Raw genomic sequence first — 19749 nt, forward strand, 5'->3', positions numbered from 1 at the left:
AATTAAACAGTCTAAAGATCAGTTGAGAAAAGGAAAGGGAACAGGGGAGGGAGGAGGGGAGGGAAAGGGGAAGTATTGGGGACTGAATTAGAACAAATTATATTCTATACTTTTATAATTATGTCAAAGAGGATCCTAATGTTATGCCTAATGCAAAAGAACCAATAAAAAAATAAGCTTCTGATAATAAAGCTACCTTCATGGTAGAATAAACATTTTCTGTCCTCAAAATGTCTACTCTGAATAATGTCTTGCACACTATATGGTGCAGAATTTGACTGAGAATTGTGACCTTCCTGGGAGCTAGAGCATCCCTCCTGCTTTCTTGAGGACCAATCAATCTGCAATTATGGGAACTTGGGGTTTCTCGAGACTCAGTGCTTTTAGTGCTAAAATGGGGTCAATCTCAAGCAAACTGCTATACACTATCTGAGGCAAATTCTTTGCAGCCTAGTGGTCAGAAAACAAATCACTGTCTCTCCTGCCCAGAATGAGGATCACTTCCATCTAATTATAGAGCTCATGGGTTTGCCTCATCAATTTCTCACTTCTAGTGTTTACCTAAGTCTATTCCAGATAGGGTTTCTTCTATTCTGAAGCTTCTATGAAAAATCCTATGACCACTGATAGAGGAGTATCCTGGGGAATACTGCATCCCCCTTATTTTCTTTATTTCATTGTATTTATTGCTCAATCACTTTGCAATAAATTGGGTTAGGTGATGCTACAAATGAGGACAGAAACTACTCACCATAGGCTTAGCAGCTAACAAGGCAAATAAGTGAATGAGCACCATTCACAAAGTTCTGACCCTCCAGCAGGCCAGACCAGGCCAAAGTTATTGTTCTAGAATAATTCCTGTTAGCTTTGTACAAGTGACTTTCACAAACTTGCAATTTAGCCTCATGTTAACTAGTCATACAAAGAACAACTCTGTGCATTTTTAGAAGAAAAAAATTGAAGACTGTACTTTACACTATTCAATGTTTATTATACAGAGATCATTACAATATATGCCTCGAGAGAGTTCATAGCTGGAAAAACATTTGTCTTATAGTTGAACAGCTTCCTTGTATTGGATAGTGGGAGCTGAAAAGCTAAGCTACATTTGACATTCAGTTCTCAGTATTTTTTCTTAGACTTAGTTGAGGTTTTCTGGTAGAGGGGTCTCTCTTTTTCATTTTGTAAAAATATTTTGGTCTCTCTTCATTGAGTTTTCTCTTTTCAATAGAGGAGAAATGTTTCTCTTTTCACATGTAGTATCCCCCAAAGGCTTCATTCTTTTTCTGTTTAAGACTATAAAGGATTTTATTTTTCAGAGAAGCATTGTTCCCAAATTGGCTGTGAACCAGGGAAAAGTTTTTTGCTCTGAACCTCTCCAGTTTTCTGCATCTAGACCTGCCTTCTCACTCCTGGCTTTTGTGTATGAAGTCTTAGGGGAGTGCTTTGGGGAGAGTGTTCTTAGTGTATAACACAGTCTGTTACGGAGTCTAATGTCCTAGAAAAAAGAAAATTGAAATTCTCTTTTCACCTTTCCCTAGACCCCATTCTCCTTTACTCACTCCATGTTAAAAATAAATACTCTCAAAGTTCAATATATGTTGCTAAGGCAACCAGAAGACAGCAGGATGAATTAAGTCAAAGCTAGGAACCGAACACAACTCTCCAGTCCAATCTAAGTCTTGGCTGATACCATATCTGACGGCAGTGAGCCAAAGTCCCCTGGAGAGAGAGGAAGAAGCCTGCTTTTGAAACTTCTCCTAGAAGCATTCCATCTTCTCATAAATGGGAAATGACTTGATTTTTCCCTCCGCCTCTTGTTTGATGGCATACCTGGGTCTTCCTTCTACTTTTTCTCATCTGCAGATGTATTAATTGCAGAGAGCTTTCTAGGTTCTATTTCTGGGTGACTACACTGTTGCCAAGTGGATACAAAGGAGCATAATCTGGATTAAGTGGAGAAGGAGTATCCCAGGTTCTTCTCAGGTTTCTGTTGGCTGCCTTCACTGAGCACTTTCTGTAAATATCCATGAAGATGTTGCAATCTGGACTCCAGCCATAGCTTTCCCACTGAGTGTTTTTTGGGCAAAACACTCCATGACTCTCATTTTTCTGTTTTGTTAGAAGGAGAAAAGAATCAACATTTTTTGGAAAGGAATATTGGAATGATTAAATGTAAAATAAGTTTTTTGAGAGTTGTAAAGGGTTGCACAAATATTGGTTATATTTTTCTGGCATCGGAAATTGTAATAAGAAGAATAAATTGAGAGGAAGGGAAGAGAAGAAAGGAAAGCCAGTGTGTGGATTTTTGACCTTGAGAGGTTTATAACTTTGTGACAGGCAGAACGATTGACATGAGATGAAATTGCCTAGTGACAGCCCTGGTCTAATTACCAGTCAAGTGATTACCTCAAAGGGGCCCTAAAAATTACAGTAATTCCTGGAGAGGCATTTATTTTGTTATTAAGGGGGTGGGGATTAAGGCAAGATAGTGAAGAAAATGAGGGAGGTGTCTGGTCAAATATATGCAAATTTTCTATCAAATGAGAAGAAATTTAATCCCATAAATCTGAACTCCTATTTAAGTCAAATAACTAGAAATTTAAAATATGAGTTAGTTTCAAAGGCATTTCACATTTTATTCTTAACAGCTTTTGAGAGAGACATTACTTTTATTCTTTAACATGATGATCATTAAAGTAATCCATGTTATGAAGGAATATGCAGAAAATATAGATGAAAGGAGGAATATCTTAATAATTTATTCAAAAGTCTTTTGCTCAAGGACAACTACTGTTAATATGTTAAAATATTTTCCATCATTTTTTTTCATTGAAAAAATAAAAATTACACTCACATATTTTAAGAGTTTTCATCTCCCTAAATTCCCTTTGTCAGAAGCAACTGACTTCAAACTTTTAAGCTTATTCTTTTGGTATTTACCTAATATCTAAATAACATCTTTTATTTCTTTTTGTTTTCAAAACTTTAGGCATTATCTATGGACTTCTTATTATGGAAGATGAGAACTTAGCTGTTCCCCTCTTCCATTTATATATCTATATATCTATAGATATACACACATATATGTATATTCTCAATGTATGTGATTTTGGCTGATCAACATTCTTTGTGCATTTAAGATTCAAAGCTGAGCTACAAAGTATTCTATGATTACCTCTTTTCTTAAACAACTTGGAAATTAATGAATACCTTATTTTTCTTTCTCTACCCTTTCCCCTCTTTTAAGCTTGGTTCTAGGTAGCAATAAGAGTAGATCCAGGTTTTCTTGCTCTGGACATTATTCAATTTGGGGAACCCACTAAGAAACAGAATACAAATTACCAATTGTAAAAAGGTGACAGGAGCCTGAATCCCTAAGTCAGTATTTGGAGGAGACCTGCTTACTAACGAGGGATTCCCATTTTGGGATATATACTAGGTTTAAGTCATTGTTCCATGTGGGTTTGATATTTTAGCAGCTGGTGTCATCTAATTTCCACAACGTAATTCGCTATTCCACTAGGTTGAGTTTTTGCCTCTCTGCTTTGGTCTCTATAATTTGTTAAAAGCTCTACTTGAATGTCTTGTTATGTTTGGTGTCTACTCATATTCAATAGTGGAGGGATCTAAAGGAGCTGGTTGGTAGTCTTAACATGTGGGGCAGAATTTGAGCATGAGTTTTTCTGTATAGTGCTCTGGTTGGGTACACGTTGATATTTTTAGGGATTTTTTAAATTTATTAATCAGAGTCCCCAAAGAAAGCCCTTTATCTCTCATATGAAGAGTTTAAGGCTGCCAGTGTTCTGTGTGTAAAGTGGGGAGAACTAACTGGAGGGTCTCAAGAATTTAGGGCTATGAGAATATCAGAGCCCTTGTGGATGTGTGATCCTCATCCTCATGTTAGGCCTGGGACCCTCTAGACCCCATTAGACATTCTCTTTCTTGTCTTCCTTGTAGTAAGAAACTCCAGTTGTCTATTTAAGTTGAAGAGGGCCAGTCACCCAATGGGATATAGAAGATAAAAGGATCTAGAATCTATTTCCTCAAAAGCTTTCAAATCGTCTTCCTAGTTGTCTCTCCCATTTTCAGAGGCAACTGATTCTGATTCCTGGGGCTTTAGGATTCTGGTTAGTTCTCCCCACAAGACTCTGGTTTTTCAGATCCACTAGGTCAGTGACCCTGTGCTCATTTGCATTTCAGTTTTCAAAATGGTTATTTCCTCCTAGATTTTGCTATTTAAAGGTATCACCCAGAAGTCTCTACTCTTTTTCAGTCATTTTTAAAAATAGTTGTGTGCTTTATGCACATTTTTGGAATCCTTCTTTGATCATTTTTTTCCATAGGAAATTTGAGTGTTTGATCCTGTTATCAAACATTCTTCAGTCATGTTTATTCATCACAGCTTTATTGAGATTTAATCCACATATCACAATTCAACTATTTAAAGCGCAAAATTCTGCTATTTTTAACATATTTACATTGTGCACATGGTATGTTGATGACATTGATTTTAAAATACTTTTATCATCTCCAAAGAAAAATCTCATTTTACTGGCAGCCATTTCCCAACCCCTCAGTTCTAAGCAACCACTAGTCTACTTCCTCTTTCTGTGGGTTGCCTCCTCTGGACACTTCATATTAATGGAATAAAACAACATGAGGTCTCTTTAGACTATTTCTTTCACCCAGCATACTTTTTTCAAGGTTCTCCCATGTTGTTGTAGCTATCAATATGGGTTGAACATCCCTAATCTGAAAACCTAAAATTTAAAATGCTACAAAATTAGAAATTTTTGAGTGCTGACATGAACATTCCATGCCTGACCTCATGTGATGAGTTGCAATAAAAAATGCAGATACTCTAAAAATGTGAAATAAAATTTCCTCCACATTATGTGTATGAAACATTTGAATTTTGTGTCTCAGTTTGGGTGCCATCCTCAAGTAAATTATTATGCAAACGAAAATATTTTAAAATTCCCAAAAATCTGAAATCCCAAACACTTGTGGTCCCAAGTACTTCAGATTAGGTTCACTGTCTTTCCTTTTTATTTACAAATAATATTCTACTATATGTATATACCAAATTCTGTTTATCCACTCACCAACTGATATTGGAGTTGTTTCCATTCTCTTTGTTATTACTGGGAATACTTGTGTATAAATCTTTGTTTGAATGTATGTTTTCATTTTTTAAATAGAATTGCTGTGTCTTATGGTTAAGTTTTATGTTTTACCTTTTGAGGAACTGTCAGACTGTTTTCCATAGAGGTTCCACCAATTTACATTCTCCTCAGTTAATAGTCATTTTAGTGTTTCTGCATCAATGTTTATATGATGCAAAATATTGCATTGTTCAGATGTACATACTTCTGTTAACAATTTTCTGTTGTCTGTATTTTAAGTTATTTATATTTTTGTCTGAAAGTTTAGACATGATGTGGTTATTGGATGATAAATTAAGGATGTTTTTGAATTTTTCTTTTTCCTTCCCTCACTGCCTCTCTTCTCCCTTTCTTCCCCCACTTGTCTGTCTGCACCCGCCCCCCCCCATCTTTGCAAGTGCTTATTCTCGGCAGCAAATACTTCACTTTCTATGATTGGCTGATACTAAAAATCTTTGTTCATATAATAGGTTTTTAAGTAGGAATAACTATCTTAATTTACATTTTATTCCTAAAAGATTGAACAGTATTTGTTATATTTGTTTATAAGTTAAGTTTATTTTTGTGTTGATTATCCATATATAGAAGAATGAAACTAGACCTTTCTCTCTCACCCTGCACCAAAGTCAACTCAAAATGAATCAAAGACCTCAGAATTAGACCAAGAACTATGTAACTCCTAGATGAAAATGTAGAGCCAACAATCCAACTTTTAGGTACAGGCAATGACTTTGTCAATAGGATCCCTAAAACTCAGGAAATAATGCCAAGGGTTTCTACATGGGACAGCACCAAATTAAAAAGTTCTGCACAGCGAAGAAAACCATTGGGACTGTGAAGAGAGAACCCACAGAACGGGAGAAAATCTTTGCTGGCTACTCTTCTGATAGGGGTTTAATATCTATAATATATAAATAACTCAAAATCTTTATAATAAAAAAATCAAATAACCCAATTAATAAATCAGCAAATGAACTAAACAGACACTTCTCAAAATAAGAAATACAAATTATCAACAAATATATGAAAAAATGTTCAACATCATAAGCAATTAGGGAAATGCAAATCAAAGCTACACTGGGATTTCATCTCACACCAGTCAGAATGGCAGTTCTCAGGAATACAAATAATAATAAATGCTGGAGAAGATGTGGAGAAAAAGGAGCACTGTTGATGGGACTATAAATTAGCACAACCAATCAGTATGGAGTCTCCTCAAAAGACTAGGCATGGAACTGCCATATGGTTCAGCTATAGCACTTCTCGGTATTTATTCTGGAGAATTAAAGTCATCTTACTACAGTGACACATGCATACCCTTGTTTATAAGCAGCACAAACTATGGAACCAACGTGGGTGTCCATCAGCGGATGAATGGATAAAGAAAACATAATGTGTGTGTGTGTGTGTGTGTGTGTGTGTGTGTACGTACATAAAATGAAATTTTGTATTCAGTCATAAAGAAAAAGGAAATTGTGGCATTTATAGGAAAATGGATAGAAATAGAGACTATCATGTTAAGCAAAATAAGTCAAACTCAGAAAGTTCAGGGTCGTATGTTTTTTTTTCATATGTGGAAACTAGAGAGGAAAAAGGAAAACAGGTTGGGGTGGATCTCCAAAAAATCAGAGGGATATCAGTAGAGGAAAGAGTCCAAGGGGTGGTAGGTATAGAGGGAGGATGGAAGTGATGGGGAGTGATAGTGGCCAAATTATATTGTTATATTGCATGCATGTACATGTGAGCAGGTATGAATATGTAACAGTTCCCATCAATATGTACAACTGTAATGCACCAATAAAAAATGTGGAAAAAACCTGTTGTAACCCTTTTACGGGTGAGGATTGCAAGCCACACAAGGGTAAAAGGGAAAGGAACTGACATGTGCTGATGTCTGTCATGCTTGGATGTCTTGCTAGGTCCCTTCCATGTATCCTCTCATTTAGTTTCACTCTCAAAGCAACCAATAGACAAATGCCAAACACACACACAGAATGGCACAGTCATTTTTAAACTTTATTTTTACATATCCAGAGAGCAAGGAAGATTTATCATGTAGCATTTATTTTACTGAAAATAATCGAGGCAGGTGAAATTCCAAAAGAAAGAAAGGCTCCTCTTCCAAAAATAACAATTATATATTCTTTTCATTAAAAAGACATTTGAAAGGCCAATAGGGGAATGTTTTCTACTTTGATGTGGTTGTTATAACCCCATCACAATATGTAAATTTGTCAGTATTGTCTATGTCTGTTGACATCTCCAAAAGGGAAGACAGGGGTCTGGCTTGTGAAGGTGTCTGGAGATGGAACTCATGTCAACTCTGTGGATTTATTATTTAGGACAAAAACTTCCTTAAGGCCCTTGGAAGAGAAACAAACATGCATTTCCACCCAGCTTTTCTCAAGATTTCATCGAGAATATAGGAATTCTTGAAAATAGCAAAGAGCTTCTTTGACATTTTTATGTTAATTCATTTCAACACACATGTAATGAGTCAATTCCTCATTCTTATCTTACTTGACCTACCAGCTGCACTCAGCACGGTGGATCATACCACCTTCTGTCTTGAAACACTTTCATCACCTGGTTTCTAGCATACTATACAGCTTTTGACTTTATTACTACCTTTGTGATCATTCTTTCTCAATTTCCTTTATCATCTCTATGGTAATGACTCAGATTTGTGGCTCCAGGATTCCAAGCCTAGATCACCAATGGTGTACTCCTCTTTACCCTTGAGTGTTTAACAAGCCTCTCAATTCTATTATGTCCAGAAAGGAAGTATTGAAATTCTCCCCATCCAAAGTCTGTTCTTCCTACTCACCTTTCTGGTTATTTAAATGCTCAAATTAGCTACCATCCTTCTTTCCCTTCTTTTTCTCATACAAATTCGACCCATCCACAAAACCTGGTTGTTCTATCCTCCAAAAAATATATTTAGGACATGACCAGTGTTATGGTTTGGATTTGAGGTGTCCCCCAAAAGACAGTGCAAGAAGGTTCAGAGGAGAAATTATTGGGTTATAAGAGTCTTAACCCATCAATGAATTAATCTCATGATAGGGATTAACTGAGTGGTAACTGAAGTGGTAGGGTCTGGCTGGAGGAGGTGGGACTTTGTGGGGAGTGACTTTGGGGTGTATCTTTTGTATCTGGAGAGTGAAAACTCTCTCTCTGCTTCCTGATCACTGTGATGTGAACTGCTTCCCCCCACCATACTCTCCAGCCATGATATCCTGCCTCACCTTGAGTCCTGAGGAATGGAGCTGTCTGTTGATCTCTGAAACCATGAACTCTCAAACTTTTCCTCCTCTACAATTGTAGTAGTTGGGTCTTTAAGACATAGCAGTGAGAAAGCTGACGAAAACAACCAACTCCACTCTACTGTTAGTAGTCTAAACTATCATTATTTCTTTCTCTAGTATTTTTGCAGTGACATCCCAATGAATCCCCCTGAAATGTTATCTGTGGAGTTTGTTTCCATACATCCAAGAAACTCAATAGATTCCTTGTAGGATAAACTTAATGGAATCCACATCAAGACAATTTATTACAAATCTCTTGAAAGCCCAAGACAGAGAGAATCTTGAAAGTAGAAAGAAAGAAGTGGTTGTCTAAATCAAGAGAGTCTCAATCAAGATTTAAGGTGGATTACTCATCAGAGACCAGGGGAGCCAGAAGGCAATGGGAATATTGAAAGAAAACGAGAACAAAACAAAACAAAAAAACTATCAACAAAGAATACTATATATGGCACAACTGACCTTCAAAAATGAGGAAATTAAGACATTCCCAGTAAAACAAAAGCTGAAGGAGTTTACTACCAATAGATCTGCCCTGTAAGAAATGCTGAAGGGAATCATCATGGTGAAATGAAAGTAACAGTAATCTGAAGCTGTATGAGGACATAAAGTTCTCCAGTAAAGGTAAGTACATGGACAAATAGAAAAGGAAGCATTATTATATGGCATAACAGAGACTATATCTCGTCTAGAGCTTTAAAACTGATATTTCCTGATAGGAGTGGTTTTGTTAAGGAGGTGACTCATTGTGGGTCCCTTGATAACTTCAGAATAAAGAGTGGTCCCAAGAAATATCAATTATGTTATTAGATAGTTGAAACTTTGAGTCAGCCCAACCTCCAGAGAGAGGAGGTCGGAGATTGAGTTGAATTGATTTCATCAATCATGTCCCAACAAAATCTCTGTACAAAGGTTCAGAGAAGCTTCTTGGTTGGTGAACACATGGATGCGTTGGTGAATGACATGACCAGATTTCACAAGGGGAGGACACTGCTACTCTGTGTCCTTCCCCAACCCAGGACCTTGCCTTTTGTGTCTTTTCATTTGGCCATTCCTGATCTGTATCCTTTGTAACAAAACTCTAATACAGAATCTAGTGCACTCAGTGAATTCTGTGAGTTGTTCAAGTGGATTATTTAACATGAGGGGGTCATGGGAACCCCTGAATTTATAGCTGGTTATTCAGAATTGTAGGTGACCCCACAGACTTAGGACTGTCTTAAGCAGCATTATCGTGGAGGATTTTGTCCTTTGCCAGTGGGGTCGACCCTAACTCTGAGTAATTAGTGTCAAAATTCAATTACAGTATACCAACTTGGGGTCGGAATATATTGCATTTTTTATTACTAATACCATTTTTATTGCCTATATATGATTTAAAACACAGATGCATAAAATTAATGATAAATCTATGATGTTTGGCACAAAACATATAAACAGGTCCTGGTAAATAAACTCTTCATTACCTTCAGGTGTGTGTCCCACACACTAGATGAGTGAGACTCGAGTGTGTGTAGAGGATTCCCCCTGCTTAGAGGAGGCACACCTTCATGCACACCTTTCTTCTCAGTCTCCATGGATGGACAGAAAGGTGTTTGCTAAGAAATAATTACAAAGAAGGCAAAAATAACTTTCTCTTGGAGGTGTAGATCAGAAATCAGGTCTAATTGTTCCTACCTAGGTATTTTCAAGGTGTAGCTGTTCCCAAGCTAGAGTAGCCACAAAGAGACTTCCAGAAAAATGGAATGTCAGATCATTTGCCCAGTGCCCTTTATGTTCTGGTTGTCTGATACTCATCCTTAGCAGCATTTCTTCTCTTGGTGGCACAATCATGGCACTGCAAAGTGAAGGAGCCAACCACCTATGTTGTTTAGCTCATGTCACGTGTGAGCCAGTGGATCCAGTGATGAAGAATATCTACAAGGGCTGGGGCTGTATCTCAGTGGCAAAGTGCTTGCCTAGAATGTGTGAGGCATTGGGTTCAATCCTTAGCACCAAATAAAAAAAATTAACAAATAAAGGCATTCTGTCCATCTACAACTCTATCTATCTATCTATCTATAAGAATATCCATGGTCAGCATTATTGGTCCATATTTTTTGTTTGTATCCATTACTGAACTAAATAGCTTTGAGGAAGAGGGAATCACAAATTGTCATTATTTAACTTGATTCATAAGCCTCTAGTATGCTTATTATTTTCTTTAAAATAAACCAAGCGTGTGTATATAATTTTTAATGCTCTGTAGCCTAACAATTCTATAGAAAGGGACTTCTTTATTCACTGAAGGCAAAGAAAATTCCCATAGTTAGACAGGACTTCTAAAGGTATGGGTGACTCAACCTTATTAAAAAAAAAAAAAAAAAAAAAAAAAAAAAAGCACAATCCAGGTGTTTCCTATCTATTCACCCATCCACCTCCTCTATTCCAAATATCTATGGCAGGGAGTCTGAATAAGATAATGAAGAAAACAAAATTACCATCCTTAAATACACAATTTAGATTACTAATCTTTTGGTGTACATATTTTTTTTTCTGGGCCTTTTTTTAAAAAAAACAAAAACATAAAGCCACTCAAATATTTATAGGAGATGAGCTATTTTGCCTCAGTTAATCAAACATTCCATCACTGTACCCTGCTCCACACTGTAAACACTGATCTGTCTTTCTTCTTCAAACAGACTGACTCCATGTTGCTCTAGGAAAGAGTCATTAAATCCAGGAATAAAACATGCAAGATGTAGTGTTTTTAAAAACATTTTTAATGAAGAAATAATTCCATTCCAAAATATAGACACACAATTAAATAGTTTAATCACTTCAAAATATAACATGTCCCCAGGAGGTTCCAACACACACACACACACCCACACGCACACACACAAAAACAATACTTAACAGCAATACAAAAAATCCATACAATAGTAGTTTTGTTACAATACCAATGAATATTGTGAAATCTTTAGTGTCTCTGAATTGGTTATTTCAAATGGTGTCAAATTACAGTAGTCATAATTAAAAATGTCTTAATTAGCCGAAAGATGTAACGCTTCTGATTTTTTTTTCTCTTTTTTTTTTGGTTCAAAAGTAAAAATGCCCTTTCTTCTGAGGACACAGTGGAGTTCTTGCTTGTGGCTCCTTGCATGGAATCGAACCAAGGTGAATGCAGCAACCAAAGGTTGCCGTCTGTACAAGATCTATCTACAGTTAACAGCCAAGAACTAATAAGGGTGGACAAAGATGATCAAAATAAAAGCAGACATCAGTGCTAAATTATGACGCAACAGTTTGGCTCATGCATATAAGAAAATACATAGTATATCACAACAAAGGCCACACTCTTAATGCAATTCAGTTCACATTACTACTTACAAATGAGCCTTCCCTGCCTTATAATAGATCATCCGAGAATCCATTTTCACAATCTCCAGCACAACTCCCTCTGACCAACTGAACTTACCCCGACTTCCGTCCTGACCAACCACAACTGATTCCTGAATCCTGTCCTGTAGATTTCACCCTTCTACCCTCCTCCATGAAAATGGTGCTGTGGGGGAGGGTTGGCTGTGTTAGACCAGTGCTCATTAATAGGCTATAGCTCTGATGGAGATGGATGTGCAATTCATTGTGGAACAAGAAAGAAACAACCCCCACATGATATACTTGTTATCTAATGGACAGGACAGATGAAACCTGCTGGGTTTGCACTTAGAACAGACCCCAAAAATAAATTTGGAGAGCTACGGAAAGAAACCCACCAAAAACCACAAAAACCCAAAACAACACACGCCATTTTGTCTCGGTTACAGGACAGGGGTGCTTGAGTCTGGTCTCAGTGCTGACGTGGAGCTAAGAGAAAGAAAAGGTGGCTGGTTAGTCAGAAATTGGTCATGGGCGGCAGTTTCCAGAGTCCTTGCAATGGCTTTGAACGATGGTTATGGAGTTGGTAGGCGATGAGAGCTAAGACAAGGGGGAAGGTTTTCAGCAGAACCGTTCAAACCTCAGACAGACGTTTTGATGTCGAAACACAAAGAGACAACATATGTCAGCTCAGTCCTGCCAGTGGCGGAAGTGCCACTTGCAGGGTCTGAGATCTGAGTTCAAGAACCACCTGGCTCTGGTTGCGAACTGACAGCAATGTAGGTAGCTGGGATGTAGTGGTTTTCAGTACTGAGTATGAGGCACCAATGGCCACCTGCTCCATCTAGAGAGGTATGGTTTCACAGAGGATGGGCAGGGGAAGAGAGATGAACATCAACACACCGACAAAACCCGCAATAAAATCCATCTGTGCAAAGAAATCTGAGAACTGTGCAGTCGTGCCACTTTGGTGTTAGCCTGTGCTCAGGGACATTTGTTTAGGCGGGTTCTCTGGAGGGAAGTATGATTAAGTATATCCAGGGACAGGATGGGGTCCTCACTGATGCCAGTTAATCACTTTACTATCCCCAAGGCAAGTGATTTTGTTGTGAAGGGCAGCCAAGGAGATGGTTTCTGACCAAATGCAGAGGCATGAACATCTGATGGCCCTCTGCTAGCGGAGCTTAAAAATATTGGAATGAGTATTCTCAGCTGACACCTACCAACTACAGACCAGGTACGTGGGGTGGGAGGTTTTGCAAACCTTGGAAGCAAAATGGAATCGCTGAAGCTTTGAGGTTGACTCAGAGCCTTTCCTACTTATAAGACCTTTCTGGAGACTTTACTATACAACTGAATTCTAAAGCAGTAGTTTTCAACCTTTAGCATGCATCAGAATTGCCTGGAGGGCTGATTAAAATACAGATTGCTAGGCCCCATCCCCATGATTTCTGATTCGGTTGGCATGGGCTGGGGCCTAAGAATTTGTGTTGCTAAGACATTCCCAGGTGATGCTGATGCTGCTGATCTGGGGAACATCGTTTGAGAACCACTGATTCTACAGGAATTCCAGAGAAGCTGCTCATTTAAGTATGATATATCCAATATGCTGCAGGCTTTTATCCCCCATCAAATCTTGAAACAAACAGAAGATTGCTTTTCCATTTTCCCCAGAATCCCAAAGTGAGGGGAGGGGACGGTCTTTAGTTCTTTCTGAAGAGGGCCCTCCTAAGGACCATCAATAGACTTTTTATCCTCTTGTCTTTGCAGTTCTTTTGCACATTAGTTATTTTTTCGCTGAGTGCAAAAATCCCAGCTTAATATAGAAGAGCCTGTCCTCCTTTCACGTGACCACAGAACGCTGCATGCAGAACACCAGGTGGCCAGCTAAGGCAATCGACATTCAGAAATAAAAGGAGAGCGAACGTTTCGCAAGCGCACTTTTAAGCCTGTACATTTAAAGCTGAAGGCCTCCGTGACCTGATAGGGGAGCTTGTGAATGAGCAGTGCTGTTAAAGACATGCTTCCTAAAGCTAAACCGAGAGGAACAAGACCATGGAAGAGCATAGATAACTTTAGTCCGTTTGGGGATCTTATGGCACCTGTGGTTTATAAACAGCTTTAGTAACGAGTATTTCAAAACATAGTTCACAGTTTTTAAGAAGATCTGTGCTGATTTTAAAAACTAGATTCTATATAATTTGAATGTTGTCTTCTTTTTCTTGAATATGATTATTTGGAAAAAATATTTACACTAAATTCTATGGCTGACTTGTTAGAGTATCTTGAAAGAAAACAACCCAAAGTTGGAAAGAAGCCCCCAAGAGTGGATTATTTCTAATGATGGGTTCAAATCACTGCTCACAAAGTCTTTTGGGGTCAAATGCAAGCCAAGGATCTGTCTTGGCTTCCACGTTCTGAGCTTGTACACTCAGGAACGGGACCCTTCAGGATTTATGAATGTTTGCAAGTGGTTGTTTTTTTCCAATTGCTATGGAAAAAAAAAAAAGGTCCAGTGTATAATATACTGTTTTGCTAAAATCTCAGAGAATCCAGAAATCAAACATCTAGCTATAAACAGTATTAATATTGTCATTGTAAACTGAACAGGTTCAATATCTTGTGCAAAGGTTTAAAATGCTTGTTAATACTGCCATCGTGTGTAATAGCAGCATGGTTCTCAGCCTGTGTCGGTTTGTTTTTAACCAGGGATGAGCCATGTTACAGAAGATGTAGCGGATAAATTAGCTTTGAACAGAAGTCTTTTTTTTTCCCCTTCTAAAACACACACCTATGAACTACAAATCTTAAGAGAACAAAAAAATTAGCTGCACTAGAGGCATCAGAACACATCTTTAGGGGGTGGGGGTTTGTCAGGAGCTGCTGGGTGTGGTGGCTCCTCTCTCCGGTGAGGCTGCTGCCAGGCTGCCGTCTTCCTCTGTCTGGGTGCAGTGCTCTCCATCATCACCAGTTCTCATCTTATCATCTGTCTGACTATCGCTTGCCTGGGAATAAGGAATGTGTAATTTTTTTTTTTTAAAGACGAAAACTGTTTCTAAATTAGGGTTATGAAACTTAGGATTCCCCCCTTTCCCACACATATATACACACACACACACACTCATGCACACATACATGCACACATATACACACACACACACACACATACACGTACATGTGAACGCACACTTGCTGTACTTCTTTCCTATGAAAATCAGGGACGGGTGTTGTAAGACACGGTGTGCTGTTGCACCTTTTGGAAGAGAGGACGGGAAGTTCTCTTTGTTGAGTTTCTTTCATGGAAGGATTTGTGCTAATCTTTGGACAAGGAGAGGACACTACTGACCCACCATCAGAATTCCATGTTGATTTTTTTTTTTTTTGAATCCACTTTCCATGGTCCAATCCTCCAATATCTTAGTTAAGATGTGACCAGGCAAGGAAAGTGATATACCAAGTGGCCAGAGGATGGAAAAAAATCCAAAGTTTGAACGGAGTAAAATGGAGACAAGGGGAATACTAAGCTGGGCACTAACCATTTTTGTACATTGTTTTTTCCAAAAGGAGCTAGTTGAAAAGCAGTCCACCAGGAACTCCATTTGCTTTGCTCAGGATGCTGATAAGTGTGTATTTATTTCCAAATATGCCTAAAGCCCTACATGAGCATAGGATGAGTCTTCTATGTTTCTGATGTCCCACTTTCTGACTCTTACCCATGTAGGGCTCTGCCTTGGTGGATGACTGGCTGACATCAAGCCAATGAAGTGGGCTTCAGGACTAAAATTTCAACTATATTTCCTAGCTACATTAAGAAAAAAATTTAGTAGGATGGAACTAGCTACAAGATGAAAAGCCACTAACTTTTGTATTATTCTGTGAGATGTTAAGTGAATTTTGCCTAAGTGGCTGATTTAGTACCAGGCTGGTACATATTCAGAGTCCTGTCGAATTCTAGAAGGGGTTGGGCGGGGAAGGGGGCAGGACTACCTGATGCAGTTAACAGCAGAGGTCATAAATGTTTCATTTTTCACTGCCAATTTTGCAACAAGGATTTTTAAAAAATGGTCTTAAGAACTTTCAGGATACTGAAATTTTTGGCTTTTAAGAACACAATGAACCCGATGCCAACTTTTATGTGGTTTTATATTAAGGCCATTTTAGTAGGCTTTTTAAAAAGAAATATTTTTCTAAGAAAAACCTACCAATGTTTAAATAATAGATAGAACAAAAATGATTAAATTTCTGGAGCTCAGAGAAAGAAAATGCTATTAAAGGAAAAGGCTTGCTCCTTCGGGATTAGGTTTGTTATAACTGGAGTGAATATTTTCAGAAACTGCTCCTGGGAATTTTTTCACTCTAGTCATCGTGAATGTGGAGAGTGTGTGGTGTTGTATTCTCAGATCCAAGGCGGGAAGAGCAGAGTGTGGTCAGTAGGCGCTTTCCTCTCTGCTCATAAAATGTATATCATAGACATTGTGCCATGATTTTTACTTGTTTAATCTTAACCTGAGGATCAAGACAGGATGTCAGCAGTGCTCAAACTAACACATATTCTTTACTAATTGAGATGCCATTTAAAGAGAAGTATATTCCTATTTAAACTAGCAACCGGAGTTGTAGAGTTTACTCTCCACGGTACTATACAGACTAAAGGGATTCCACGATTGGAAAGGACTGTATAACTAAGTAGACACAAGTCCTTGGGCATGGGTGGTAAGATTACTGCGGGGAGTACATGAACTCTGAACTCTAGTGGGGGACATCTAAATGACCATCAGCTGGATCCGGAGAAACCATCTAGACTTATGGGACAGTGTAGCCCAAGATCTCTCAAATCATTGTATGTAGCTGAGGCCTGATCTTGTTTATAAAAACAGGGAGAGCCAGCTCGCTCTAGTCCCCGTGGTCCCAGCGGTTCCCAAGTGCTTGCATAACCACTATATATAAAGCATGGAGCATCACGGCAAGCATGTATGTGCATGTTCTTAATAAATTGTACGGTGTCTGCTACTGGGTCAAGCTCTTTAAAAACACATCTCAGGAAGTACAATTCTTTTATGAGGCAGGCTCCTGACATATTGTGCAGAGGAAACTGAAGGCTAAAATAGCTTTAATAATTTGTTCAGATTTATGCTGCTAGAATTTGGTAAAACCAATATATATGTATATATTTTTGCCAGGACCCCTCAGACCCCCAGGTGTCAAAGGTCCTGCGGGGGGCACTTTATCCTTAAGGAGTGGTCAAAACCCAGTAAATCATTATTTGAAATTGGGTCTGATGGCTTCCATAGCCTAAGATTCATAAGTCACCCTCAAGTGATCTTGCCAATCAAGTACTCTTTACATTATAACTATGAGAGATTTTACATGTATTCAGGTAGATCCTTGGGATGGGATCCCATATGGGATAAATGATATTTTAAATTAATTTATATCCTACTCAATTACATCATGGATTTGAATCAGTTATCCCCAAAATATAAGACTGTAGAATCCCTTCTCCATTTTGATTCTTTTTTTTTTTTTTTTTTTTGGTACTGGGGCTTGAACTCAGAGGTGCTTAACCACTGAGCCACATCCCCAGCCCTTTTTATTTTTTATTTTGAGACAGGATCTCCCTAAGTTGCTGAGACTGGCCTTGAAATTGTGATCCTCTGGCATCAGCCTCCCATGCTGCTGGGATTACAGGTGCGTGCCACTGTGTCAACTTGATTCTTTCATTTTAAAAATATTTGATTTTTTTCTTTTTTGTTAGGGTACACACTTTTGGTCATTTGGGCCCTGAATGTAGCGTGATTAAGGAGCTGATCCATCTATAAATGCTGAACTATGTTGGTTCCTTCCTAGGTGCTACAGAAGGGGCAATTCTGATGTCATGATGGACTGGTGAAGTGGCTAGCTAAGCATCCTGGCTGCAGAGGACTTCCGGGGTGTCTCTGATGTTAAGGAAGTTTCTGGTAGACTTCCCTAATTCACAGAGGAAAAAGTCAACTCCCAAGGATGTCTGGGAGATTTCCACTGGATTATAATGAAATGCTCCATAGACTTGAGAGAATCTGTCGACATTAGCAGGGAAGGAAGATATTTTATTACACAGAAAGAAACACTTTGGAGAGAGTGATTGTGAATTCAGGTTACAAGCTCTCAGAATTCAGTGGAGTGGCCATGTTTCCTCCCAAACAAGAAGGTACTTACTTGAGAGGAGAGTGATAAAAGGATATTGCATTCAACCTTGCAAGCTGACCTGTGGGTGACAAAGGACACAAACAAGAAAGGTGACATGTCAAGTTGGTGACGCAGTCAAGCTGGTGAATTATTTGGCTGGAAGCCATGCACAAAGACAGAAAGAGAGTGCAATGAAAGAAAGTAGTGTTCCAATCCATTCAATAGCCGTCTGCTCACAGAGCCCTCCAGGAAAACCACTCCAGCATTCTCCAGGGCGTTCATCTTGAGGGGGACACATGGGCTTGTTATGTTCTCCCAGCCCCTTCTCTGCCCTTTCCCTTGAAGTCATCGGGCATGGAAAGGCAAGGAGAGAGAGCTTCAGACTCACCAGAGACAGAGGTGGTAAGAACTCCAATGGGATTGTACGTCATTAATAGAATTTCCCTTCACTTTACTCATCTAAGATTAAATTCCTAACTCATTAAAATAAATAAAAATTTACTATTTGATATAGAATGGTGAAAGGCTGCCTCTTTTTTTTTTTAATAACTTCTAGAATTTCAGTTACTGTTGTCACCGAAATCCAGAAACTGATAGGAATTTAAAGAGGGAGGCATAATAAGGACCCCCTAACAGCATGAACTAGAATATTGATTACATAGCCACATCTCTTTCCCTCTATGTGCAGAGTCACGGAAGGCATGTGTAGGGATGCCATCCCTCAGAGTTCCCAGAGACGCCCGGCCAGCTTCATTCTGGGATAATTTCCTTCTGTGGAAAACCATACAAGTTGCAAAGAAAGAGCGCCCTCCATGGTTTTCAGACGACTACTGTTTCTGTAGCATAGAAGCATGGTTTCCACAGATGCTATTTCTGTTTTTCTTTTCTTTTTTTCTTTGTTTGACTTTGATCTTTTCATGAAAGATCAACATTTTTGGTTGCTTCTAAAATGTGCTTGCTTAACTAAAAAGTTGAATGGAAACTTCCAAAGAGGCAAACCTTTTTTTATATTGTTGGGGTAAAGTTGGCAGGCCTCCAATTTCTCTTTTGCTACACTCTTCTTGGGAAAATATTTCAAGGCTTAATCTATAAATATACGAGAAGTGAGAGACAATTTATTCCCTCTATTTCTCTGTCCTTCACTAATGGAGTACAAAAGGGCTGCTGCTGATCTAAGAATATGGAGAAAGGTTGTGTGGCCATTGGAAAGAAATCTGACAGGAAAACAGTAACCCACTGGGGTTGGGGACCAGCAGGTCTCCACCAGACAAGCATCCCTGAGCTCCCAGAACTCAACAACACACCTGCAGGTAAAGAGAAAGGATGCTCACAGAAAGACAAACAAGACAGGACAACGGTCCCTTGGGTAAAATGCACCTCTTTTAGCAGGAGTGACTAATTACATTTATTCCCTGTGCTATGTTCTATGAATTCTCAGATGGGCTAATATACTTTCTATCTGAAGATGTGTCTATTCACACCTCATTGAACTTGGGCCTGCAGTTCCCCCAACATTCCTCACTAAGTTTTGTCACCTTCCCACTTATATTTGTCAAGAAGTGGGCAGTCAGGGAGGCTGAGGACAAACAACTCAAGGGAGGAGGTATATTTATGCATGCACTGTTCTTTGTATTCCTCCTCTTCTTTTAATTTATGGGGTGGGGGGAAGGAAGAAAAAGCACCTTAATGACCCTGGAGGAGTTTAGATTGTTAAGTCACCGTGTTTCTGCTAATGTCACAAGGCTTCTTTT

At 38.7% G+C, this 19749-nt stretch overlaps 1 protein-coding gene and 1 non-coding gene across 12 annotated transcripts in view; both read right to left on the reverse strand.

Moving 5' to 3' along the window:
• Positions 1–12233: 12233 nt before the first annotated feature.
• The window catches only part of Dtna (dystrobrevin alpha), a 349876-nt gene continuing 342360 nt past the window's right edge, over positions 12234–19749 (reverse strand). For all 11 annotated transcript variants that reach the window (XM_076837170.2, XM_076837171.2, XM_076837178.2 and 8 more), the window contains 2 exons: positions 18029–18077; positions 12234–14838 (listed from right to left, as the gene is read on the reverse strand). In XM_076837170.2, the coding sequence (XP_076693285.1) occupies positions 18060–18077 (18 nt within the window). In that variant the 3' untranslated portion in view covers positions 12234–14838; positions 18029–18059. The remainder of the gene's footprint in view (positions 14839–18028; positions 18078–19749) is intronic.
• Positions 17013–17104, reverse strand: LOC143383071 (small nucleolar RNA SNORD88). The gene has a single exon (XR_013089113.1). It is a non-coding gene; the product is annotated as a small nucleolar RNA SNORD88 (small nucleolar RNA).

This window comes from Callospermophilus lateralis, chromosome 17 (assembly GCF_048772815.1).
Source record: "Callospermophilus lateralis isolate mCalLat2 chromosome 17, mCalLat2.hap1, whole genome shotgun sequence".
NCBI classification, from domain to species: domain Eukaryota; kingdom Metazoa; phylum Chordata; class Mammalia; order Rodentia; family Sciuridae; genus Callospermophilus; species Callospermophilus lateralis.